This window comes from Thamnophis elegans, chromosome 12 (genome assembly GCF_009769535.1).
Source record: "Thamnophis elegans isolate rThaEle1 chromosome 12, rThaEle1.pri, whole genome shotgun sequence".
NCBI lineage: Eukaryota > Metazoa > Chordata > Lepidosauria > Squamata > Colubridae > Thamnophis > Thamnophis elegans.
This window is the reverse complement of record NC_045552.1, coordinates 38334152-38360985: the sequence shown is the minus strand read 5'-3', so window position 1 is coordinate 38360985 and position 26834 is coordinate 38334152. Positions and strand designations below refer to the sequence as shown.

General features: G+C 47.7%; 1 protein-coding gene across 2 annotated transcripts in view; it reads left to right on the top strand.

The window, feature by feature from the left end:
* Positions 1-545: 545 nt before the first annotated feature.
* Positions 546-26834, top strand: part of OPHN1 (oligophrenin 1) — a 150911-nt gene continuing 124622 nt past the window's right edge. Inside the window, exon 1 of one of the 2 annotated variants that reach the window (XM_032228147.1) lies at positions 546-892. In XM_032228147.1, the coding sequence (XP_032084038.1) occupies positions 739-892 (154 nt within the window). In that variant the 5' untranslated portion in view covers positions 546-738. The remainder of the gene's footprint in view (positions 893-26834) is intronic. The other variant, XM_032228148.1, reaches the window with a different exon arrangement.

Sequence of the window (26834 nt, the reverse complement as noted above, 5' to 3'; positions counted from 1 at the left end):
ATCATTAAGTGTTGTACCTTATGATACTTGACGAATGTATCTTGTCATTTTATGTCCATTGAGAGCATCTGCACCATAGACAAATTCCTTGAGTGTCCAATCACACTTGGCCAATAAAGAATTCTATTTTATTCCATTCTAACTTGCCCGGCCACCCTGCCCGTCCAAGCGGCGGCAAGCACAGGTGGAGGGGGGTCGCCTCCCAGGCCAGGTTGTGCGCGGAGGACTGGGCCCCCCTGACCGAGGCAGCCCAGGAGCGCCCGAGGGGTGTGGTGGTGGTGGGCAGTCGCCCCTGGCCGGAATTAGCTGCAAACCCCGGATGCCCCCCCCCCCGGAGGGGCAGCGATGCGGCTTCCCCTCTTGGCTGCCGGGGTCGCGGCGGTCGGAGCGCGGGCGTGGCCAGACCCGCCGGGCCCTCGCCTCCTCCCGGCCACGCGGAGGGCAGCCGGCAGCGCCGCCTGCGACTTTAAGGGGAGCGGCCGCGAGGGAGGCGCCAGCCGCCGCCGCGGCGCTCCGGCCGAACAAAGGGCGGCCCCGCCGGGTGTGGGGGAGGGACCGGAGCCCGCGCCCACTGGCTTCATTCAGAGCCGGCCCGGGCGCAGCCGCCGATGCGGAGCCGCCGAAGCACCGCCCGCTCTACCAGGAGGCCCCTCCGTTCGCCACCTCGGCCCCTCCGCCGCGGGATGCGAGCGCGCCGCCAGGGCTGAGGCTGCGGGGGTGGAGGGTGGGTGGGCGGCCATGGGGCTGCCGGCGCTGGAGTTCAGCGACTGCTACCTGGACAGCCCGGCCTTCCGCGAGCGGCTCCGGTGCTCCGAGCAGGAGCTGGAGCGCACCAACCGGTTCCTGAAGGACGTGGTCAAGGACGGCAACGCGCTCATCGCGGCCATCAAAAGTAAGTGGCGCACAGACCGCCCCCCCAATCCCATCCCATCCCCCGCTCGCTAGCTCGCTCGGCCGCCGCGGCTGGGGAGCTCGGCCGGGCTTAGGGGGACGCCGCCTCCCCTTCGAAGATGGCGATGGAGCGGCGCTCGGTTGCCTTCTTGCGGTCGCCTTAGTTCCTCCTCGCGGGCTGGGTCCGGGTGGCGCTTGGATGGGAGGCCACGAGGAAATGCCGGACTGCAAAGACCCCCCCCCCCCCCTCCACGCCCCGGGCAGCCATCGGAGGGGCATCTCCATCCCTGGCCAGGAAAGGCGAGGGTCCTCCCGGGCCTGCCTGAGCCGAGGGGGAGACCTCGGGAGGGGCTGCGCTGGCCGTTCCCCCGGGGGCTTCTTTGCCCTGCTTGTCGGGTTCTCCTGAACCTGGCCCTTGCGGGGGTGAAACCAAAATTTTGGCGCTTTGGGGCGTCTGGTAAAACGTTGCTTTTGCGTATTTAAAAATGCCTCCTTTGCTGACTTCACTTAAGGCACCAAGCGTGGCAAGTGTTGTGACCCCATGGCTGGATGACACCAACGTGGACAGTGGAGGTCCTGAGGCCAAGGGACGTCATGGCCTTGATGGTTCTTGACTTGTTGCTGTTAGTTGCGTGTCTGACCTGTTACAACCCCATGGACAATGTTCCTCCAGGCCTTCCTGTCCTCTAGTCTACCATCCCCTGGAGTCCATTTAAGCTCATGCCTCCTTCCTGTCATCCCGTTCTTCTTTTGCTCTCAATCTTTCCCAGCATCAGGCTCTTCTCCAGGGAGTCCTTCCTTCTCATTAGGTGGCCAGAGTCCTCTTCAGGATCTGGCCTTCTAAACAGCAGTCAAGGTTGATCTCCTCTATGACTGACCGGTTTGATCGCCTTGCAGTCCAAGGGACTCACAGGAGTCTTCTCCAGCACCAGAGTTCAAAGGCCTCCATTCTTTGGTGCTCAGCCTTCCTTATGGTCCAACCTTCACAGCCACACATTGCAACTGGCAAAATCATAGCCTTGACTTTGTGCCCTTTTGTTGGCAGGGTGATGTCTCTGCTTTTTAGTCTGCTGTCTAGATCTGCCATAGCTTTCCTCCCCAGGAGCAAGCATCTTTTAAGTTCTTGGCTGCAGTCCCTATCTGCGGTGATCTTGGAGCCCGTGAAAGTAAAATCTGTCACTACCTCCATTTCTTCCCCATCTATTTGTCAGGAATTGAGAGGGCCAGATGCCATGATCTTAGTTGTCTTAATGTTGAGTTTCAAACCAACTTTTGCATTCTCCTTCTTCACCCGCATCACAAGGCTCTTTAGTTCCTCTTCACTTTCTGCCATTAGAGTGGTATCATCTGCATATCTGAGGTTGTTGATAGTTCTGGAGATAGGTAATTTGGGTGATAACTTCATGAGATGCGGCTTTCTCTGGCTCCTGGGCAGAGGCCAGGATTTCCGAGAGTGAGAAAAGGTGGCTAGGAGGTTTGTTGTGTGGGAGATCAGTGGGGTTCCCTCTTGGACGTTGGGCTACCTTGGCTTGTCTTCCACTGGGAAAGGCTTAAGACAGCCCCAGAAGCCCCAGAGGCTTCTCAAAGGGTTTCCCTACCTCCCCTTTTCTCAGGTGGGGAGACTGAGACGCAGGTGCCCAGGAAGGCAAGGTCTGGTCTGCAGAGATGCATCCTTAGTTGGTGGCGCCAACCTTAAGGCTCCCAGGACTTCAGCTTGGGCTGTTCTCTGCACTGTTTTGGGGAACAATCAATTCATCAGAATAGAGCTGGAAGGGGACCTTGGAGGTCTTCTAGTCAAACCCATTGCTCAAGCAGGAGACCTTCTACTATTTCAGACAAGTGACTGTCCAGTCTCTTCTTAAAAACGCTCCAGTGATGGAGCGCCCACCACTTCCAACAGCAAGCTGTTCCACTGGTTATTAGCAGCCTGTAGAAATCCAAAGTTGTCGGCAGGAAGGACGTAGAGCTGTGATGGCAAACCATATGGCACGCATGCCACAGGTGGCACACGGAGCCATATTGGGTGGCACACCAGCTGTCAGCTCTTGCGTGCATGCACAGGCCCTCCGGAAGCCCCCCGGAAGCTGTAAATGGATCGTTTCCAAACTTCCGGTTGGGCCGTTGGGCCCATTTTTCACCCTTCCCAGGTTTTAGGAAAGCAGGGTTGCACGCGCGTATGTGGGGTGTGTGCATCACACGTTCATGCACAGGGGATGGGTTGGTCGTGTGTGCATGTGCAGTTAGGCAGGGAGATTGAAAGGGCACGTGGGCGCATGTGATAGTGAGCATGCAATTTTGGCACGCCATAAGAAAAAGGGTTGCCATCACTGACATAGAGGCAGACATTCTTGCATGGGTTGAATTCCAGGACGGCATTTTTTCTGGAATACCTATTATTCTCCGAGCGTGGCTTTACCTTTTCCTCGGAGAAAGTGAAGATTTTAGAGGAAAATGCCATTTATACATGATGTATAATAGGCAGCGTATTTTATTCAAACGTTTGTGCGAGAACCAGATTGCATGGCACGGTTCTCGCTCCTGAATAACAAAAGCTTGTGAAAAGAGATTTCTAGGCAGGATGGGCCCTTCCTGGGAAGCAGCCCCAGGAGTTGCCTTGCAGAAGAGGTGAGAGGTCTGTTGGGGAGTGACTCCTTTCAGCTACATTTCTGCAGTGAGGGTAATGGGACTCCTCTCCAGGGAAGGATGACTGCTTATCTTACACTCCTTCAGAATGAGCTGCCTGCAGATTTCTGGTTGGGGAAGTGGGGGACAAAGAGAAGCCTTGTCAGGATGCCAAGAACATTTTTAACCTGCTTCTCTTCACCCGGATGCAGGTGAAAGCGAAACGCTGGTTTTGCGGAGGCAACCCTCAGGCCTGGGTTCAAACCTGGGCTAAGCTCTAATCTGGATCATTTGCTTATGGCCGGAAGTCTCCTATAGTCCTAGCACCACAGTCTGTAAAACACAGTGTATGATTGAACACAGAGGTCTTCAAACTTGGCAACTTGAAGCTGTGTGGGCTTCAACTCTGCTGGCTGGAGAATTCTGGGAGTTGAAGTCCACAAGTCTTAAAATTCCCAAGTTTGAAGACCTCTGATCTAAGTGGAGAGATTGCAGAGGAAGGGATTGCAAGAGAGTAAATTATGCTGGCTGGAGAATTCTGGGAGTTGAAGTCCACAAGTCTTAAAGTTCCAAGTTTGAGGACCCCTGATTTAACACAATGTATAGATCCATGATGGTGAACCTATGGCATGCATGCCAGACGTGGCACCCAGAACCCTCTCTGTGGGCATGCGTGCCATCGGCATCTGCTCTTCTGGTTTTCGGTGAACCAGCTGGTCTTTGTGAATGCCGAAGGGCCAGTAACCTGAAGACCAGCGCTTGCACCTGCAGGCCACCTGTTCATTGGGTTTCTGGTGCAAATTGGAACGTGCGCACATGCATGAGCACTGGAAACTTGGAAGACCAGCTGGCCGGTGCACATGCCCGCGCCGGAAATCCAGAGACCAGCTGGCCGGCATACGCATGCGCACCAGCCAGTTGGTCTTCCAAGTTTCCAGTGCTCATGCATGCGCGCACGTTCCAATTTGGGCACTCGGTGCCGAACAAGTTTACCATCCCTGGTATAGACCCAGCCATTTGTAACTTATTCTGTAAACCATGGCTAGATAAACGAGGGTTTGTTTATGCAAGGCCAACCCTATAGTCCAGGGGTCAGCAAACTGCGGCTCTGGAGCTGCATGTGGCTCTTTCCTTCCTCTGCTGCGGCTCCGTCACCGGTCGGTGCCACAGTTTTGAGAGGAGCTTCCGGGGAGGGGGTGGGGAAGAGAAGCACAGTGTGCCAGGAGAAGACTCTATGGCAAGGGGAGAATTTTTCAGTTGTCTCCACAATTGATAGGGCTTTCAGTTATGACAGTTAGAGGAAAAAGTATGCCGCTCTAGGAGGACACTCTAAGGTGGAGGAACTGAACTTCCGGTCAGCTCCAGGATTGAACAGGGGGCTTCAGGTTAGGACCTTTGTGGCTCCCGGTGTTTTCTTTTCTGTGGAAACTGGTTCAAATGGCTCTTTGAGTGTTTAAGTTTGCTGACCCCTGCTATAGTCGGTGGGTCGATGGGAAGGCAGCTTGCTTCCCATCCCCCCTTTCCACTCTCAAGGTTTCTCTTCCTCTCCCTTGACTTTTCTGCGTGGCCAGTCCCAGGGAGGTGGAAGTGACTCAGAGCCACTAAGGGCTGCCCTTGGGTGGCCTTGGAGAAGAAGTCACCAGAGGTGGGTTCCTACCGGTTTGGCCCAGTTTGGCCAAATAGGTAGTAACTCGGCTGCCCACGCACCTAAACCGGTTGTATGGTCGGCAGTGCCATCTTGATTTTTGGTTCTGCGCATGCAATCTCCATTGCAGAAATGTAAATGTTTCCCCATTTTCTAACGTTCTGCGCATGCACATAATTTTTTGGGGGTAAATGTGCACGCACATGGAGTGTATGTCTGGCATGCACGTGAGTGAAGCGAGCGCGTGCACAAACACAAAAATATTTTTTGCACTGAACTGTCATTAATGCTGGTAGCAACCCACCCTTGGAAGTCACCCGTCTTGGGGGCGCCTTGGCTGCTTTGCTTTGAGAGAGACACAGGAGGTTAAAATTTCCCTTTCCTGGCATGAGATCTCAGCTGACTTGGCCTTGCTGCCTGAGCAGCTCTGGCTCCCAACTCCCACAGATGTGGGGCTGGCAGTGTTTTTCCTTATGGGCTGAGCAGGTAGTTACAATCTCCTTTTTGACATCGTAAATGTGGCAGCTTCTGGGTGGAAGATGCACCTTAGAGTCAGAGCTTCATGGCCAGTTGTGCCATCTCCAGGAAAGATTTGTGCAAGACATTTGAACCAGATAAACCCCAAGAAAATATGAGGGAAGGTGTGTAGATTTGCTGGCATTTTGTTTGCCACCAGCCAGGTAGGAGCATCAACTTGGGAGTTCAAAGTTTGTTCTCCAAGACGGTTGCGAAATTTGGCTGCTGTCGCTGCAGAGGCTCTTTGGAAACGCAGCTTTCTGGAAAGGCAGTGAGCACGCCGTGTCATGTGCTGTGCTGGCTGAGGCATTCTGGGAGTTGAAGTCCATTCACCTGAAGGATGCCAAAGCTGGGAAGGCAGTGAGGGGGAGAACAGGATCTTGGCGAGAACCAGGTCATCTCTTGACAGCCATGACCTCAACGGCGTCTTTGAAAAGTAGCCACGCTCCTTCTGTACAGCCATCTGGAGACGAGGTGAAGTGTGCAGATTGCAGGAGGGGCGTTGTCATTCACAGCTGAGCTGAAACTCAGTGGCTTGGCTGGGCGATGGGCTCCACCCAGATCAGGTTGTATAAAGGCAAATGTATTCTTTGATTGCAATTGTTGATGGCCATTTACCTCTCGGTGACCTAACGTAGCTGGCTATGGTGGGCTAGATGGGACATTAGGAAGTTGAGAAGCCTGGATTCTGAGCACCATAGTATTAAAAGAGATGTTAAATCAGCTCCACCCACCCACTTCCCTGCAAGAGAAATTCGACTTTCAGAGGTGTAATTTCACTTCTCAGAAACATCTCCACAGAATGCTTGGGCTGAAAAAGCCAGGAGTTATACAGTACTTTATCTTGGACCCTGATGGCGAACCTTTTTCTTATGATGTGTCAACATTGTGCACTATCGCACATGCGTGCCCACTCAATCTCCCCGCCCACCTCCACATGCATATGTGACCCCCCCCCCCCTTACATTCACATGCAAACCCTCACCAGGCTCCGGAGGTTTTCTTGAAGCCTGGGGAGGGCGAAAACGGCCTGCACTGCCCCCCCCCCCCCCCGCAAGGCCCTCTGGAATTCGGAAATGGATTGTTCTCGAACGTCCGGTTGGTCCATTGGGGCTGTTTTTCAGCTTCCCAAGTCTCCGGAGGCTTCCCTGAAGTTGGGGGAAGGCAAAAAATCAGCTGGCTAGAATGCGCATGCATGCCCGAGCTGATGGCTGGTGTGCCACCAAACATGGCTCCGCTTGCGGCACACATGCCATAGGTTCACCATCACGGATCTAGGAGAGCCATTTCTGTTGCTGAAATATTTAAAAACAGTGATGGATTTTGGAACCCTCCAGATGCAATGAAACCAGCAGTATGTCATTTAAATTGCATCAGCTGTAAGCATTGCACTACTAATTAATAGGCAGAAGACTGCAAAGACACTACAAGAAGAAAAGGCTTAAGCCCCCCTCCCCTTTTGCCAAGTTAATAAATACCTGCCTTTGATTTCAGCCTCCCAACTGTTGTCCATTCCAACAAGAGTCTCAGAAGATGGGTGGGGTGGTAGAAAATACTCACCCACAATTTAATTTATGCTGTTTCACCAGTATTGTGTCTTTGTTGGGTGTCTTTTGAAAGATGCCTATGCATAGCCTGACAGAATCTGTAATCACAACATATCTGTGATAAATAACAAGTGGGGTGTGCAATTACCTATGTCTTTATTATAGAGGGCAAAATACACATTGCAGGATAAGTTAGGGCTGGCTGCCAAAGAGCTCTTTTAACTTCTCCCGGCATGGCCTATAATTGAGGCACAAGGCTTTTAGACTAGAATAACAGAGTTGGAAGGGACCTTGGAGGTCTTTTAGTCCAGCCCTCTGCCTAGGCAAGAAACCCTACACCACTTCAGATGAATGGTTATCCAACATCTTTCTAAAAACGTCCAGTGTTGGAGCATTCACAACTTTGGGAGGCAAGTTGTTCCACTGTTTATCTTCATTTAAGAGGATTGCAGATTCCAAATACATTTTATTCTGGTAGATCAAATTGTCATTAATAGAGGAAAATGCCTCCTTAGAGACAATCTGCTGCCAGGACAGTCTGTGGAATAAGCGGAAATAATAATTGCCTAAGTTTCCATCAAATCAAAATTACACATTACTTCTTTTTTTTAAAAATACTTTATTGTTAAAAATAAAAGTTGGACATGGTAGAACCATGCTGGCGTTATCACTGCCATACAAAACTAAAAGATAACACAAATATCTTATGCAACCCCTTATCAACATTACATTTACATAATATATATTACATCTTCTTTCGATCTATACATCTTTGTTCCTTTGCGTTCTGACTTCTATTCCTCAAATCCAACCATTGGTAAAATCTATTCCAAATCTCATAGTATCTTGTCTCTCCTTTATTTCTTAATTCCAGTGTTAATCTATCACATTCTGCACAATCTAATATTTTCTTTATTATTTCCCTTTCTAGAGGTATGTTCTAATTCTTCCATTGTTGGGCATAAACTATTCTTGCTGCTGTTATGATATGTAATGTTAAATATGTTAACCCTTTACTTTGACCTTTTTTAAATAATTCCTAATAAGAATAGTTCTGGTTAAAATTTCAATTTCTGTCCGGTCATTTCTTCCAGCCACATTTGAATCTTTCACCAGTAGCCTTTTGTCTTTCTACATGTCCACCACATGTGGTAGTAGGTGCCCAGTATTTGGTCACATTTCCAGCAATGGACATATTTCTGAGGTAAAACACACGTTAAGTAAAACACATGTTAAGTGAGTTTTGCCCCGTTTTAGGATTTTTGTTGCCAGAATGAAGTGAATCATTGAAACTGTGAACTTAATAACACGGTTGTTAAGTGAGTGTGGCTTCCACATTAACTTTGCTTGCCTATAGGTCACAAAAGGAAATCACATGACCCCGGGGGACACTGCGACCATCATAAATATGAGCCAGCTGCCACACACCTCAATTTTGATCACATGGCCATGGAGATGCTGCAAAAGTCATAAGTGTGAAAAAATGAACATGTCACTTTTTTCAATCGTGTTGTAACTTTTAACAGTCACTAAATAGCAATAGCAGTTAGACTTATATACCGCTTCATAGGGCTTTCAGCCCTCTCTAAGCGGTTTACAAAGTCAGCATATTGCCCCCAACAGTCCGGGTCCTCATTTTACCCACCTCGGAAGGATGGAAGACTGAGTCAACCCTGAACCGGTGAGATTTGAACAGCCGAACTGCTGAACTGCAGTCAGCTGAAGTAGCCTGCAGTGCTGCATTTAACCACTGCGCCACCTCGGCTCTTTGAACCATTGTAAGTTGAGGACTGTCTACTTGAAGGGCTGTCACAAGGAAGAGGGTGTTGATTTATTCTCCAGCACCTGAGGGCAGACAAGAAGCTATGGGTGGAAGCTTGCCAGAGGAGGAAATTTTACTCAGAAATTAGGAGGAATTTTCTGACAGTGTGAGCAATTAATCCATTGCACGATTTGCTTCCCGGAGTTGTAGCTGCTCCATCACTGGAGGTTTCCAACAAGACATTGGACAGCCATTGGTCCGGAATGGAGTAAGGACTCCTGCCTTGGACAGGAGGTCTGACTTTAAGATCCCTTCCAGCCCATGATATTATCTCAAGAAAACTGGGGCTGCTTTATATAGTTGCTGATGTTATGTTTGTTCCTTCTCCTGAACACTTCTAAGAATCTTTTCAGAATTGTTTCTGGAGCATTGCATAGCAGTCCTAGATTTCCATGCAAAAGCTTCATCTTATAAACTAGATTAGACTAGACTAGACTAGACTAGACTAGAATAGACTAAACTAGAATAGAATAGAATTCTTTATTGGCCAAGTGTGATTGGACACACAAGGAATTTGTCTTTGGTGCAGATGCTCTCAGTGGGTATAAAAAGACAAGATACATTCATCAAGAATCCTAAGGTACAACACTTAATGATAGTCATAGGGCAAAGTAGCTGATTGTTGCATTAGTAACTACTCTTGCTGGTTATTTTGGTATGGGTAACCCTTAAAAGTAGCTCAGAAATTATTTGTGGATATTTTCATTTATTTTCAGTATTTGTTAATTACCCCAGCCAGGGCTCAGTGACCAACAAAAAGTAAACATTTAAGCTTTTTATTTAATTTAAAGGCTGTCCAACTACCACATGACTCTGGGTGGCTTATAACGAAACCTACTCATTACAAAGTATAAAAATTAAAACTAAAACAAAGAAAAGCAAGCAAAGCAAAATCTAAAAGGGGACTTCACAGTTACGCCATCCCCAAGGCCTGGGAAAGCAGTTGCGTGAATGCTCCCTGGTGGGAGACACACGAACCTCATGAGAGGAAGATAACAATAAATGGATTGCAGTCACAGTATTTTTCGGAGTATAAGACACACCGGAGTATAAGACGCACCAAGGTTTTGAAGAGGAAAATTTAAAAAAAGTTTTTGCACTCCGCAAACCTCCCAAAAAGAGCCCATTTTTCACAAAAACTGGCCCGTTTTCCCCCCCAAAAAGTGCATGAATAGTCCTTAGGAGGCTTGTAGAGTGCTCCTGGGGGTGGAGGTCCCAAAAACGAGCAAAAAACGGCCCTTTTTTGTTAAAAAAAAGGGCATGGATAGCCTTTAGGAAGCTTATAGAGTGCTGCTGGGAGCTGGGAGGGCAAAAATGGACTGTTTTTCACTCATTTCTGCCCTCCCCAGTCCCCAGGAGCACTCTATAAACCTTCTAAAGGCTATGTATGGCCATTTCGGTGAAGGGGGCAGGGATTCGGGCAGCAAAAAATATATTCAGTGTATAAGACACACCCAGATTTTCAGCCTCTTTTTTAAGGGAAAACGGTGCATCTTATACTCCGAAAAATACGGTACCCCGGATAAGCATCACTTGGATGAAAGCGTTTTTTACGAAATGGGAAGAGAGGGGCCAAATGCTTGCGGTGGGCTGTGTGGTGGCCTTCCAGAGGATAAGAGCTATATTTTCAGTTTCATTTTTAAATACTTCTCTTCTTTGAGTAATTAACAGTGGTTTCCTCATTCCCCTTGCTGCTTTTATTTGCCTCTGTCTAGGAGAGAAATGGATTTTTGCAAAGAAAAAGTAAAACATCCTTCTTAGCCCAAGGTCTGAACTTGGAGGGCTGCAGGAGATGTTGGCTAAATCAAGGCACAACTGGCAGGCAGAAGTGTGAAGTGGCACCAGGAGTTGGAAACCCAAGCCTGGCCTCAAAGAGGCTTCTGCTTCTTACTTGGCTGGGATCACACCAAGCCAGAGGTAGGTTCCTACTGGTTTGGACCGGTTCGACCAAAATGGTAGTGGTTTGGTGGCCTGGGTCGCTGGAACCGGCAGTGACCCAGACCTGCCATGCCCCTGAACTGGTTCTCCCAGTGGCGCCATAAGTGCTGCCATCTTGTTTTTTACTTCTGCGAATGCGCAGAGAAATTTTTATTGCACTGCGCATGTGTGTGTGTCGCAGCCATGAGCAAAATGGCAGTAGTGACTGCCGGAACCCACCCCACCACCAAGTGCCATGAAGCCAGTGTTTTTTCTTGGAGGCAACTCTTTCGGGTTGCTTAAAGGGGCCAGATGAAGGCCAGAGCATGGTGAGTCCACTTCCCAAGGGAGTGCAGGTGTTCCTGCCTCTGTCTCCATCTCTCTCCCTCCCTCCCTCTCTCTAGTTTGTGTTTGTGTTTCTGGCTGAGGTGTGGTTGGCATCTGCTGTGGAGGCTGGTCCAATAGTGACATGCCAAGGCTGCCCCTGATGTGGGCAGCTACTCTGCCTCCGTTCAGAGGGTTTGTGCCCTTGGTGAGTAGCTGCAGGGCGAAGGGCCACTATTGACGACTGGACCGATAAGAGGCTACAGATTCGTTGACGCAACCTTGACAACTTTCAGTGTCACAGAACTGCAGACAATGGCAACTCAACAACTTCAGCACCCCGCTCTGCTTGACAGCTATTTATACTGGTGCTGTCAAGCAGAGCGGCCAATGGTAACAGTAAAAAGCCCGCTTCCAGCCAGGCCCGTCTTAACCAATAGGCGCGAGCCTTTGGTTGTCGGGCTGTCATTCATCAGTTGAGGACTTGCGGCTGGTCATAGGATGAGGACTTTAGACTGGTCGCAAGTCAAAGATTTTACAGCCATGATACAAATACAAATACAATAACAGAGTTGCAAGGGACCTTGGAGGTCTTCTAGTCCAACCCCCTGCATAGGCAGGAAACCTTATACCATTTCAGACAAATGGCTATCCAACATCTTCTTAAAGACTTCCAGTTTTGGGGCATTCACAACTTCTGGAGGAAAGTTGTTCCACTGATTAATTGTTCTAACTGTCAGGAAATTTTTCCTCGGTTCAAAGTTGCTTCTCTCCTTGATTAGTTTCCACCCATTGCTTCTTCTACCCTCAGGTGCCTTGGAGAGTAGTTTGACTCCCTCTTCTTTGGGGCAGCCCCTGAGATATTGGAACACTGCTATCATGTCTCCCCTAGTCCTTCTTTTCATTACACTTTTCATACCCAGTTCCTGCAACCGTTCCTCATATGTTTTAGCCTCCAGTCCTCTAACCGTCTTTGTTGCTCTTCTCTGCACTCTTTCTAGAGTCTCCACATCTTTTCTGCTTCGTGGCGACCAAAACTGAATGCAGTATTCCAAATGTGGCCTTACCAAGGCATTATAAAGTGGTATTAACACTTCACGTGATCTTGATTCTATCCCTCTGTTTATGTAGATTCTGACAAGTTTCCTTCAACAATTGTCCAGGGACCAAAGCCTCTCCCAGCTGCTGATGGAACTGAAAAAGCAGACTTCCCTTTTAGCATGGTGGAGCTTTAGAAAGAGGCCTAGAGTGTTTTGTTTATTCCTCTTTGATTCTTCTAAGATAACATTAACAGAGATATTTCCTTATGGGAGGAACAGAACAACCAAGGTTGGGAATAAAAGTCAGGTTGAGGGGCAGCGGCTTCTGACTTCCTGCCTGTTTCCCCATTGATTTCCCTTATGGGAAGCTGGCAGAGAGGGTTGGAAATGACGGTCAGGGAATCAGTAAACAGTTTTTGCTAAATTTCCATCCCGCAGGAATCCTGGGCCCCAGAGTTTGGCTGCCTTCTTTTAAGTTAACCCACTTAAGGGCTTTTGATTAAAATAATGCTGCCCTCGGACGCATGATTACACCCAACTGAAGGATAGAGAGTTTCAGCAGTACCTTGTTTTCTTGAAAACAAGACTTTCCTGGATAATAAGCCCAATTGGGCTTTTGAGCGTATGTGCTAAAATAAGCCCCCCCCCCAAATAAGCCCTCCCTGAAAATATTGCAACACAGCAGCAGCCATGAGGTGACCACACTTGCCGCCTCCTGCACCTAAAAAAAATGACCTCCCCGAAAATAAGGCGAAGTACTTATTTCAGGGGTCAAAAGAAAATAAGACCCTGTCTTATTTTTGGGAAACACGGTAAATAGATAGCCACACTGTGTGTGTGTTTGTGTCTGTGTGCGAATTGCCATTGGAAAGCTTCCTGTCCCAGAATGTGTCTCCTGGCCACTTCAGATTAGAAGTGGTCTGTGGGGGGAAGGAAGTATGGCACCCCAGATAGGAAAGCACAAAATCCGGATCCCCCCGGGAGGATTCGCAGGCATGCGGCCAGTAGGAGATAGGAGAATTGCAAGCAGCAAAGACGTTTTTCTTGTAAACAGTTTTTATCAAACATGTTTAAGTATAAACAGTAATAAGAAATAAATTCAGAGAGAAAACTGTAGTCAAGTAAATGTGAGAAAGAAAGAAAGAGATAGAAAAAGAAAAACAAGATAGAAAAAAGAAAATAAAAGAACAATGTGTGTGTATAAAGAAGTGGCTTCCAATCTTTTATAATCCAAATTAAGATTTTGTCATATTTATCTTATTTCCATAACTTGTTAATCATCAAAATCATCAGTCATAAAATCAGTTTTGTGCATTAGTGAATGCTAATAATGGCCTTTTTTTCCCAATCAGTTTCTCCATATCAGTGAGTTCCTTTCACCAGTTACTCCTCCACGGTGGCTAATGCTAAATCTTCCATCTTTTGCATTTAATAATCTTAACCACAGTAATCATTTATGGAAATAAGCTTCCGTGAGGTTTTTCTGTTTATCCATCAGTCCTAAAGGGAAAAGTTCTGGCTTCGATTGAACATTAATCTTTAAAATCCTCTCTATCTCTCTCTTATACATTTGAATTCATTTTAAAGCTTTTTTACACTTCCACCAAGCATGGTGAAATGTTCCTTCCTGTTGTTCCTGTTTCCAGCCTGCCTGAGTTGGCCCCGGAGGCATTTTTGGTCCTCTCTGGCTTCCTGGATTGCAGCAGGTGCTTCTCCCCACTCCCCTAGCCCTAGCCCTACCTGCTGTTTGTGTTTGCTTTGGCCTCCACGTTGCATTATCTGTTGGTGTCACACTCTGGAGGGAGAGTTGTTTTCTATGGTGTGACTGCATAGGCACATCACACCAAGCTACAGCTGGTGTATCCCTGGTTTGGTTCACCAGATAGACTAAATCCTAATGAGATCGAGTGTTACCTGTTGGTTGGGGTCAGTGGTGAAATCTAAAATTTTTTCCTACTGGTTCTGTGGGTTAGGGTGGCTTGGTAGTGGTGGGGTGTCATGTGATTGGGTGGGTGTGGCTATGTAGTTATGTGACTGGGGGGGGGTGTCAAAAGACAGAACCTCACTTTAGCAATGACCTTCTGGAGCAGGGGGTTGGACTAGATGACCTTCAGGTCCGTTCCAGCACTGGATTGCTGTGTGCTCTTTCAAGGTATACTCTGAAGCTGCGTCTAATGCCAGGTTTATGGGCCTCCCTCACTCTCCTTTTTCCCTCCCTCCCTCCCTGTCTCTTTTGCAGCATCCCCCCCCCCCCACTTTTTAAAGCATTTTTTCCTGCATATTCGCCTGAGCCGGCAGGGAAAAAATGCTTTAAAAAGATGTGGCAGGGGGGAAGCTTCTAACAATCCCATGGAGCTGCGCGATCCTTGGAAGCTTTTTTTTAAACTACTGGTTCGCAGAACCAAGGACAATTTTCCCTACCGGTTCAGCCAAACCGGGAGGATTTCACCCCTGATTGGGGTTTGCAAACTGTAAAGTTTAGCGATATGTGTGAACGCAGCCCATAGCTTGTTCAGTGTCACATGTTTGAATCGGCATCTGAGGGGGTTCAGTCCCCGGGAGTTTATACAGCAACATCTGCTCTGAAGATGGGAGTTAAAAGGGGCTGTTAGATTTGCTGCCCTTCTCTCCCAGTAAAATTCCAGCACCAGGAAGGCTTCATAATATGAAGTTGCCCTTTGTGTGTGGACCATGAATGTCTTCCTCATCTCTTTGCTCTTAATCACCTCCTCCTCGGTGGCTGTTCCTGTGACGAGGAGGCCGATGTTCCTCCACTGAAGGTACGAGTTCAGTTTCTTCTGCCTGCGATGCTGTAAATGGGAGAGTCTCCTCCAAGCTTGTATTGTTGAGTAATGAAGAGGAGGCTGCAAAGCTGCTCATTTGTGCCTTGTAGCAGAAGGAAGCCGCTAAAGCAGGGGTCGGCAACCTCAAACACTCAAAGAGCCACAAATGTCCTAACTGGAAGCCCCCTGTTCAATTCTGGAGCCGACCAGAAGTCCGGTTCCCCCATCATAGAGTCTCCTCCTAGCACGGTATCCTTTCCCCCCTACCTGTCCTAACTGAAAGCCCTATCAGATGTGGAGCCGACCAGAAAACCCATCCCTTGCCATAGAGTCTCCTCCTGGCATGTCATGCTTTCCCTACCTCAACTGGAAGCTCCTCTCAAAATTGTAGCGCCGATCATCAACAGGGAGCGGTAGTAGAGGGATGAAAGAGCCACATGCATCTCCAGAGCCGCTGGTTGCTGACCCCTGCTCTGAAGGATGCTGAGGCTTGGCAAAGGTCCTTCCTATTGAGGGGGGCTTTGTTTCCAAGAGGGAAGATTCCCCAGGGGATCTGTTGGGGGGTCTTCTCTGCTTTCTCTGCATCCTGCAAGCACCGCTGATTTGCAGTGGGGGTTGATGACCGACTGGGATGGTTTGCTCCTTGGGCTAAGAAGAAGGATGTTTTACTTTCCTTTGCAAACATCAATTTCTCTCCCAGAGGTAAATAAAAGAAGCCAGGAAAATGAGAAAACTGCTTTTAATTACCCAAAGAAGAGAAGTATTCCTTGACTGTCCTCCATGGCAGAAGGAGCCTCTTAGCTCCTAAAGCAGGGGTCCCCAAATTTGGCAACATTAAGACGTGTGGACTTCAACTCCTAGAATTCTCCAGTCAGCTCTGGAGTGGAAGTTCACACGTCTTAAAGTTGCCAAGTTTGAAGACTTCTGTCCTAAAGGAAAACTTGGTTGAAAGCTGCCTTTGCTTTAGGGCTGGGCTCCTTACGTGAGTTTTTCCCCATGACTGCAGTCCTTGGGCTATTAGCTTTGCCTTTCTGCAGCGAGCTCAAGGCCAGGAGGTAGAAGGAAGCAGCTCCTCTCTTGATGCATCCGGACCAAGAAGCGTCTCTTTGTAAAGAAGGAAAGGAGACCTTGGCGGTAGCTTGGCCCTCATTTGAGACGGTGCTCAGCTTCTCTGCTCTATGAGCCGAGACATGGGGTCTCAAGGACAGGTGGTTGAGCTGCAGCTGTTGGCGCAGCTTCTCTGACGTGACTCTCAGAACATCTGTCAGGTGGTGAGTGCATTCCAAGAACATCGCCTGACCATTGCAAAATCTGGCAAAGACTAACCAATGCAAGGCTACCCTGTTTTCCCAAAAATAAGAGCTGCTCGGATAATAAGCCCAATGGGGCTTATGCGTGCGCTAAAATAAACCTCCCCCGAAAATAAACCCTCCCCAAAAATATTGCAACACAGCAGCAGCCATGAAGTGACCACGCTTGCCGCCTCCTGCACCTCAAAAATAATAAGACCTCCCGGAAAATAAGCGGTTATTTGGGGGGTGTCAAAAGAAAATAAGAGCCTGTCTTATTTTTGGGAAAACACGGTATGTGCTAGATTTTTATTAGTTGTCCCAGTTTCTGCCAACCTAGCAGTTTGAAAGCACGTAAAAAATGCAAGTAGAAAAATAGGAACCACCTTTGGTGGGAAGGTAACAGCGTTCTGTGAGCCTTTGGTGTTTAGTCATGCCGGCCACATCACCACAGAGACGTCTTCGGACAGTGCTGGCTCTTTGGCTTTGAAATGGAGATTAGCACCGCCCCCTAGAATCTGGAATGACTAGCACATATGTGCGAGGGGAACCTTTATCTTTACCTTTAAGGTGCTTTCAGTGCCATCCTCAGACTGTTCTTCTGAGTTTAACTTCTGGCTCTGCTGGGGCTGGGATAGGGTGCACCCCAGGCCATTTTTCTGCCTCCGGGCTTTCCGATTGCTGGTAAAGGGTGCCTTGCCACCCACTATCTCACAGCCCTTTTAGATTGCGCAAAGGTAGCTTGGACACTCCAGTAGAAATGTAGCGCAAGGTACAAATATCATTTGGTTTGTCTCTTCAGTCCCTCACAAGAGTGAGATACAATTAAGCAGGTTTGGGTGGGTGAAAATGAAGGCTGTGTGGAACTGCTCTAAAGTTTACTACCCTGAGTGGATTTGCATGATATTGTGCCTTATACCATAGTTTAGAACATGGAATCATAAGGCTGGAAGGTACCCTGGAGGTGGTCTAGTCTAACCCCCTGTTCAAGGCAGGAGACCCTATACCAGTGTTGGCAAACCTTTTTGGCACCGAGTGCCGAAACGGGAGCGTGCGGATGGGCGGGAGCACTGGAACCAGAAGAGCAGCTTCCCAGCATGCGCATATACACCGGTCACATGATCTTCCTGTTTCTGGTGCAAATGCACGCACGGGCCAGATGGCTGGTGCGCATGCATGCGCCAGAAACCAGAAGCTAAGCTTTCCGGTGCATGCATGCGTGCCAGGGAGATGCTCTTCAAGTTTCTGGTGCTCCCACATGCACAAAGACCGGTTGGCCACTGCGCATGTATGTGCTGGAACCTGGAAGAGTGACGGCTGGCGTGCCTGGAGAGATGGCTCTGTGTGCCACTATGGCATGCGTGGCATAGGTTCACCATCACTCCCCTATACCAGCTGATCAAGTTGTTGTCCAGTCTGTTTTTGAAAACCTCCAGTGATGGAGCTCCCACAACTCTGGGAGGGAACCTGTCCCCTTGGTTGTTCTCACTGTCAGAGAGTAATGAATCTCCTTACTTCTAGGTTAGACCTCACCTATTACTTCTTGTCCTGGCTAGTTTAAAACCTACAAAGTTTACACAATGTGCTAAATTGAAATCAAATCATTCTTTGTTTTTTTGGGGGGGGGGTATTTCTCTGGGCTTGCACAACAGTGTTGTAATCATAGTGAAACAGAACAGAATGGGATTTGTCAAATGAGCATTTTTTTGCCTGCCTAATATTCCCTTGCATTTGTGCTCAGCTGGTGCTCTTGCAATGGGGAAGGGGCAAGTGGAGACATTCCAGAAAAATTAATCTCTAAAGTTTTGCAGCAACATCCATCCAACAGCTGCCTGATGTTCAGCATCGCTGGCCAGAGTAGCTTTTGTAAGGGTAGAAAGAGCTTTCATGCTCAACTGTCACCGAGTGTGATTAGAACTGGATTAGCAAGTTGCGGCAGCAAAGCACACTTCCGGGTTTAGTTATGGAGTAAATCCAGCCAATTCTGCAAACCAAGCGTGAGTAATGGATCTTTTTATGCACTCCCTGTTTCATTTACTGCACCAGACTAAACTAAGATATATAGAACATATATAGAACAGAGTTGGAAAGGACCTTGAAGGTCTTCTAGTCCAACCCCCCTGCTTAGGCTGGAAACCCTACACCACTTCAGACAAATGGTTATCCAGCATCTTCTTAAAAACTTCCAGTGTTGGAGCATTCAGAACTTCTGGAGGCAAGCTGTTCCACGGATGAATTGTTCTCACTGTCAGGAAATTTCTCCTCAGTTCTAAGTTGCTTCTCTCCTTGATTAGTTTCCACCCATTGCTTCTTGTCCTGCCTTCAGGTGCTTTGGAGAATAGCTTGACTCCCTCTTCTTTGGGGCAGCCCCTGAGATATTGGAACACGGCTATCATGTCTCCCCTAGTCTCTCTTTTCATTAAACTAGACATATCCAGTTCCTGCAACCGTTCTTCATATGTTTTAGTCTCCAGTCCCCTAATCACCTTTGCTGCTCTTCTCTGCACTCTTTCTAGAGTCTCCACATCTTTTCTACATTGTGGTGACCAAAACTGAATGCTGTATTCCAAGTGTGGCCTTATCAAGGCATTATAAAGTGGTATTAACACTTAGAGTGAGTTTAGAGTTTATTGGTTTTGTATGCCGCCCACTCCCGAAGGACTTCACGTGATCTTGATTCTATCCCTCTGTTTATACAGCCTAGAACAGTGTTGGCCTTTTTGGCAGCTGCTGGTAGGCTGATGGTTTGTGTGGAGTGGGAGTTCAGCCTGTCTCCGTGTGCAATGTGAAGAGATTTCGAGCACTGAACTTCTATATGATTTATTTGTTGGAGCAGAACAAAAGAGCAGAGTTCGTAGACTTTGTCCATTTGGGTCTAACATGTCGCGGAAGGGCACGGGAGGGCTTGATGCTTCAGACGGAAATGGGGTCTGAGGGTGGGTAGGAGATCAGCGGATTGTGTAGCTGAGCTTTACATGAGAATTCCGCCTCTTTTAGGGTAAGAAATACTGTGTTTCCCCCAAAAGAAGACAGGGTCTTATTTTCTTTTGACCCCTGAAATAAGCTCTTGGCCTTATTTTTGGGGAGGTCTTATTTTTGAGATGCAGCAGGCCCCTTAACCCCGGCCCACAGATCAACTGATCCAGAGAGGGCCAGAAGTTCTGTCTCTGTTTCTGGCACACTCTTGCCAGCCCTAGCATTGCTGGGCCTGCCACTCTTTTTGCGTCTGCCACTAAGAGAAGGGGTGCAGTAGCTAGGGTTTGCGGGAGTGGCCTCCGCAAGGCCATTCTGCGTAGATGGCAGGTGCATGTGGGGCGCATGGGGTATGTTCCCCCCAAGAAATGGTGGGGACCGGCTGCATGTGTAGTTAAATATTTTCTGGGAGGGCTTATTTTCAGGGGGAGGGCTTATTTTAGAGCATGCACTCAAAAGCCCAATTGGGCTTATTATCCAGGGAGGCATTTTCAGGGAAACGGGGTAATTAACTTGGAGATACACAAGAATGGAACTGCCTTTGTTTTTTTAAAATTATTTATAGAATTTCCATGGCTAGTCTAATGCCAACCACTTAGAAAAAACAACCACCCTTTTCCGTGACCGAGAGGTGCCTGTTGCTCTCAGAGGCTGACGTATTCTTGAAAGTTGTGCTTGACAAATAGCAAAATATTCTTTCCAGTAAACATCTGAAGTCTAAAATAAATGTTGTGGTCTAATTTGCTGAGCGTGTTTTGGTCTGAGGACGCCTCCTGCTCTTTAGGTCCTGTGTCCAGGGGTGTTTCTGAAGCTTCCCTGGAGTGTGGGGTTGCTGAGGAAAACCATGTGGTGGGGACCATGTGTGGGAGTAGGGACCCTGCCTTTCTTGGGGTCTTTATAGCACCGAGGAGGTTTTCTTAGAGATCTTTGCTAGCTGGGAGATGGTGGCTTGAAAATTGCTGTGTCCTTGGTACTCCTGAGCTTGGGTGGTTTTCCTGAGAGATTCCATTACCCAAACTAGGTAACATTATCAGAAACCACCATTTCAAGCCTGGTCCCGAGATATTCTGCTGTATCTATGTGTATGTGTGTTTATAGAATAGAATAACAGAGCTGGAAGGGACCTTGGAGGTCTTCTAGTCCAACCCCCTGCCTAGGCAGGAAACCTTATACCGTTTCAGACGAATGGCTATCCAACATCTTCTTAAAGACTTCCAGTGTTGGGGCATTCACAATTTCTGGAGGCAAGTTGTTCCACTGATTAATTGTTCTAACTGTCAGGAATTTCTCCTCAGTTCCAGTTTGCTTCTCTCCTTGATTAGTTTCCACCCATTGCTTCTTGTCCTACCCTCAGGTGCTTTGGAGAATAGTTTGACTCTCTCTTCTTTGTTTCAGCCCTTGAAATGTCAGAACACTGCTACCATGTCTCCCCTAGTCCTTCTTTCCATTAAACTAGACATACCCAGTTCCTGCAACTGTTCTTCATATGTTTGAGCCTCCAGTCCTTTAATCATCTTGGTTGCTCTTTTCTGCACTCTTTCTAGAGTCTCCACATCTTTTTTTATATCGTGGTGACCAAAACTGGATGCAGTTTTCCTGGGTACAGTATTATGTATTTAACAGGCCTAGTATACATAAGAATTTGTATCTACATTCCGCCTTTTGCAAAGCCTTTGTTCTCACAGAACTCCTATTACTGAATTCATATTTCAGACAGTTCTCATGCCTGACTTCAGCGGCTTCTAGTCAAGAAATCAAAGAACTCATTAACAGGGAATTTTTAGTAACATTTTCAGACCCTATAGAGTTCTTTTAGGGAAGATACCAGTGGCAAAAGGGGTGGGAATCACAACGAAGACTTCTTATAGATTCTTTAAGGGCACCTTCACATCAGGGGTGAAATCCAGCAGCTTCTGCCAGGTTCTGGAGAACCGGTAGCGGACATTTTGAGTAGTTCGGAGAACTGGCAAATGCCACCTTTGGCTGGTCCCAGAGTGGGGACGGGAATGGAGATTTTGCAGTATCCTTCCCCTGGAGTGGGGAAGGAATGGGGATTTTGCAGTATCCTTCCCTGCTATCTTGTACACATTTGACGCCCACCAAGCCACGCCCACAGAACCAGTAGTTAAAAAAAAAAAAGAATTTAACCACTGCTTCACATTGTTTTGTGTTGGGGGTCTTCAGGCTACAAATCCCCAAATCCCCTGTGAGCTAAGTTAATAGGAGTTGTTGTCCAGCACAGGTGTAGGGTACCTGGTTGGGAAAGGCAGCATTGGACTAAACCTTCTGCTCACCTGAGTAAATGGCCCCAGGTTCTCTTATTTGTGAAGTTCATTCCTCCCAGCCATTCTTGTGTAGACCCCACTGGAAGAAGACATCCCCATCCTCGCTGCTTCCTCAGCAGTTGGGCTTGGGCAAGTAAGTTTGGCTTAGAATGCCATTGGGCACCCTCTTCTTTAAGACTGTTGTGTTGTGCTTTCCCCCCAAAAGCTACCTCCTAGGTTATTGCAAATTGAAAACAGATGTGGTGATCTAAGACACAGCAGATGAGATTTCTCATCTGGAAAGAAATATTGCAATAGCTGTAATATTTTGTGCATCCTTCAGTTGGAGATTTATCCTACTGGATTCCAGCAAGAGAAGCAACTTAGAACTAATAAGAAATTTCCTGACAGTGAGAATAATTAATCAGTGGAACAACTTGCCTCCAGAAGTTGTGAATGTTCCAACACAGGACGTTTTTAAGAAGATGTAGGATATTCATGTGTCTGAAGTGGTGTAGGGTTTCCTGCCTAAGCAGAGAGTTGGAGTAAAATCCCCATTCCCTCCCAATCAACTGGGACTCAGGAGGCAGAGAATAGATGGGGGCGGGGCCAGTCAGATGCGGTATTTACCGGTTCTCCAAACTACTCAAAATTTCCACTATCAGTTCTCCAGAACTGCTCAGAACCTACTGAATACCCCCTCTGGTCTGAGCTTAATTCCAGGTGTTGCCAATGATCTATAGACCTTTGATCCTCTTAGGAGATGCTTTCAAACAGAAGCATCTCCTTTTATTACAGCATCCTGGGAACTTTTGAAAAATCTGTACAAGTCTCATCTGGTCAGAATGCTTCTCCAAATAATGACTACTTGCCCTTGACTACTAGCCTGTTTGGAGGCCCAGTGAAAGCGCCTTGGCCAGGGATGTTGGAAAGGGTTGCTTGACTGCTGCCATCTGTGGAACTGGCTGCAAAGGAAGTTCAGCTGGTTCCTTATCAGCTGCCCTCTTGCTGGCATCCAAAGAAAGAGATCTTTGATGAACAGGCTGAGTTTCTTCTTAGCTGCTGTCTATTACCGTATTTTTAATTTTGCTTGAAAATGTTTTTTTTTAAATCCTTCCATTTTAAATCTTCTCGTCTGTAGCATCCTTGGTTAATAGACTGGTTGTCCATGCACTGAATTGTTGCAGATGAGTGTTCCAATGACTTGGGTATTTTAAATAATGAGTTTCATACTTATGGGTACTCCTGAATGCATTGAAATGGTTTGCCCAGTTAGCACATAGTGCTTGAATGCTGTCCCATGAATAGATTTCAGATGAAGGTAATAGAAAGACCATATTGAAACTGCCTTGGAACTAAGTAAAAAAGATTAAATTGCAAATACAGATTCCTCCATCAATAGAAGAGAACATCCGTAGGTCAGGGATTTGAACTGTTGGGTCCTTGGTGCTCTCTCAGCTTGGTTGCAGACATTTCATTACCCCAATAGGTAACCTCATCAGTGTAAACGAGTGTGGGGTTTGCTCAGTATTGATGAAATCCCCATCCCTAGTGAAGGTAGGAGCAGTTTTTCCTTGGCATTTCCTTGATTAGAGCATTCTTTTCTACAGCAGAATTTAATCAAGGAATCTCCAAGGAGAAGCTCTACCCGATCAACACTGGCAGAGCAAGCAAGATTGTTCTTACCTAGGCTTCCTGAGAAAGCATAAATCACAATCTTAGTCCCCCAAACCCTCTTGTATTTATATGGCTGTAAGTTATGGTCATTAACAGTCCACAAGATTTCACAAACAGTCTGTGAAGATTCCAACAGATGTCTGCTTGAGTTGCCACAGTCTTTCAGGGGAATGTTGCTAAACACCCACCTTATCTCCCTTAGAATGTGGCCAGAGACCTAATTGCCAAATGCAGAGCAAGGCCAAACTTAGCACAGAGTCAAACAGAACTTCTCAAAGCTTGAGGTTTAGGCTGGCTATGTTGGCCCTAGAGATCTAAAGAGGCTTTAGGGCCCCTGCAACAGGGATGAAATTCAGCAGGTTCTGACCGGTTCTGGAGAACTGGTAGCAGAATTTTTGAGTAGTTTGGACAACCGGCACATACCACCTCTGGCTGGACCCAAAGTGCGGAGGGAATGGAGATTTTGCAGTATCCTTCCCTTGGAGTGGGGAGGGAATGAGGATTTTGTAGTATCCTTCCCCTGGAGTGGGGAGGGAATGGGGATTTTGTAGTATCCTTCCTCTGGAGTGGGGAGGGAATGGTGAATTTGCAATATCCTTCCCCTGGAGTGGGGAGGGAATGGGGATTTTGCCATGTCCTTCCCCTGCCACGCCCACCAGAACTGGTAGTAAAAAAAAATACTCATGACTGCCCTGCAGTCTTAGTCTCCAGAGGCAACCTTCGGGGTCTATAGTGGGATGAATGCCAGCTGTTCCTGGCTTGGGGCATCCCTTGAATGGTGGCCTTGTCGGCTGAGCTGGATGATCTTTCAGGAAAAGGGAGAGACCCCTGTTTCTCCTCCCATTCAGCTGCGAGTGCCTTTCCAAGCTGCAGTTGTGCACTCAGGTCAGCCAGTGTGGCTCATGCTCAGAGGACTTCTCCCTCTCACCCCACCCCCCACCCCCGCTTCCTTGGATGGCTCATAGATCACGAGGAAGATTTTGTGAGTCCTTTGGCTTCCTGCCAAGGTTGGAAATGCTGAAATCAGCCGCTCTCCACAATCTGACCAGGAAGTGGGCTTTTGCTGCCTGGGTTTTTATTAGCTTGTTAAACTTACATTCTACTCCAGTCTAAGGACTCTTAGAAGTAAAGGCTGATGGTCCCGTGTCACCTCTTTTCAATTTTTTCCATTGATCTTCATTTTAAGGGCCAGGAATATATTTTGGATAATTTGTTTGAGAGGTGATAAAGTTTCTTCAAACTGATGTCTTCCATATGTATTGGCCTATAAGTCCATCCTTCCTATGTCTTATTGGTGGGCTACACCTTTCCTGTAGTCTTGTAAAAGAGTCTGGAAGGAGGCAGGAGCCCCCTCCCCATCTCTTCAGTGTAGGAGACCCCCAATCAGAAGATATCTATTATGCAGTTGCTATTTGGGCATTGCACCAGGTTATAAATCACAGCCCACAGGGCTGGATAGATTAACCATATATTTTCTTGATTTTGCTTTTTGTCTAGCTGCTGTGGGTGTTCATTTGATTTATCTTGTTCATCAAATTTTTACAATGCTGTAAGAATCGTCGCAGATAAACCTCCGCCCTCTCTTCTCCCTGTAAACAAGCAGGGAGGCTGCATCGCTTGTCTAAATGGTCAGTGGACATACTGTACATATGAAGGTGTCTGGCCGATCTGATTACACAGTTTGCTGGGCCAGGCAAATTCTGGAGGTGAACAGAATCTGCCTACTAAGAATCTTCCTCTTGTTGTTGTTGATGATGGATGGGATCATCAAGCTCTCATTTGCAGCCATGACAACCGAGAGATGCTGGTTGAATTCACACAAAACGCTCTCCAGACTCAAATGAGATGGAACGGCTTGTAGAGCAATGCATTGTGGGACTTTGGTGATGGTTTTCACTTTTGATGGGAATCAAACCATCACATCTCACCCGGGGTGAAATCCATCAGGTTCTGACAGGTTCTGGAGAACCGGTAGTGGGCATTTTGAGTAGTTCAGAGAACCGGTAGCGGAAATTTTCAGTAGTTTGGAGAACCAGCAAATACCACCTCTGGCTGGCCCCAGAGTAGGGAGGGTATGGAGATTTTGCAGTCTCCTTCCCCTGCCAGGCTCACCAAGCCACACCCACAGAACTGGTAGTTAAAAAAAAAAAGAATTTCACCACTGATCACACCCTTATGGGACGTTGCAAATCTTTCTGTGGAAATCCAGATGTAGAGAGGTTGTAGGAGCAGGAGAGCCGTTGCTGCTGAACCTTTGCAAAGGGGAGCACTTCAAGAAGGTGCAGCTACTCCTGTGGTGCACAAGTGGCTCCTGGCCAACTCTTTTCCATCAACTTGGAGATGAAGACACGGGAGCTTAGCTAGGTGGCCCCTTTTTGGTCTGCACAAGCAGGAAGGAGGACAGCTCTTTGGGCACGTGGCTCCCACACGTTTCCCTCCGGGCCAGGTGGCCTTTCCTGGCATCCCTTGTTGGACCTCAGAAGCCCCCACAGCCCCCACCTGTCCTTTCCTGAAGGAAGCAGAGTAAGCAAAGACCCTTAGCAGTTCTCCAGCAGTTGGTTCTGTAGAAAAAGGAGACAGATCTGCTGGTTTCTTTGAGAAAGCTTCTCTCTTTTCCCTCCCTCCCTGCCAGAAGTGAGTTCCTACCGGTTCGGATTGGTTCGTCCGAACCGGTAGTGATTTGGTAGCCTGGGTCGCTGGAACCGGCAGCGACCCAGGCCTGCCATGCCCCCAAACTGGTTCTCCTATGGGGCTGCCATCTTGATTTTCGGTTCTGTGCATGCGCAGAACAATTGTAATTGCACAAATTTAATTTTTTACCTTTTTAACGTTTTGCACATGTGCAGATCTGTTTTTGTGCAAATGTGCACGCATGCACATGAGCAAAACTAGTGCAAGCGGCCAAAATTTTTGTGCACACTGAACCGGCAGTAATGCCGGGAGCAACCCACCCCGTGCCCCCTCCCCTCAGGTGACAAGCCTGCTGTGAATAGTTTTTTGCAAAGGAGAAAAGTCAGAGTTAGCCTTCCTTTGCATAAGGCCACCGGTGAGGAATCCCCAGACATTTTAGTTGTAGAACATGCTCTGAACTTCCATCCTGCTGCTGCTTTTCCTTGTCTTTTGAAATTCTTCTGGATGAATTTAAATATTTAGGGGTGACCGGAAAGCACCAACAGGTGAGCCCTTGGATTGTGCCTGGGCGTTCAAAAGGTGGTGGAGTATTCCCATTCCTTTTCGCTCTATATTTCTAGCTTCTGAGACATTCAGGTGGTTCTGTATTTTAGCACCGGCATTTTAATTTCCCTGTCAAATCAAATCTTTCTTAGAGAAGCTTCTGCTTCCCTCTCATAAGTGGCAAGTGACTGATGAGCAAGGTGACTCAGTAGGAAGCCTAGGTCAGAACAAATGTGCCCAGGTTGAAGCTGCCTGTCTTTTGAATGGAATCAAGACAGGTGGACGGAGGAGTCTTTTGTCTTCCGCAACATCTTGCCAGCATGAACGGTGCACACTCTCTTCCAGTGCTG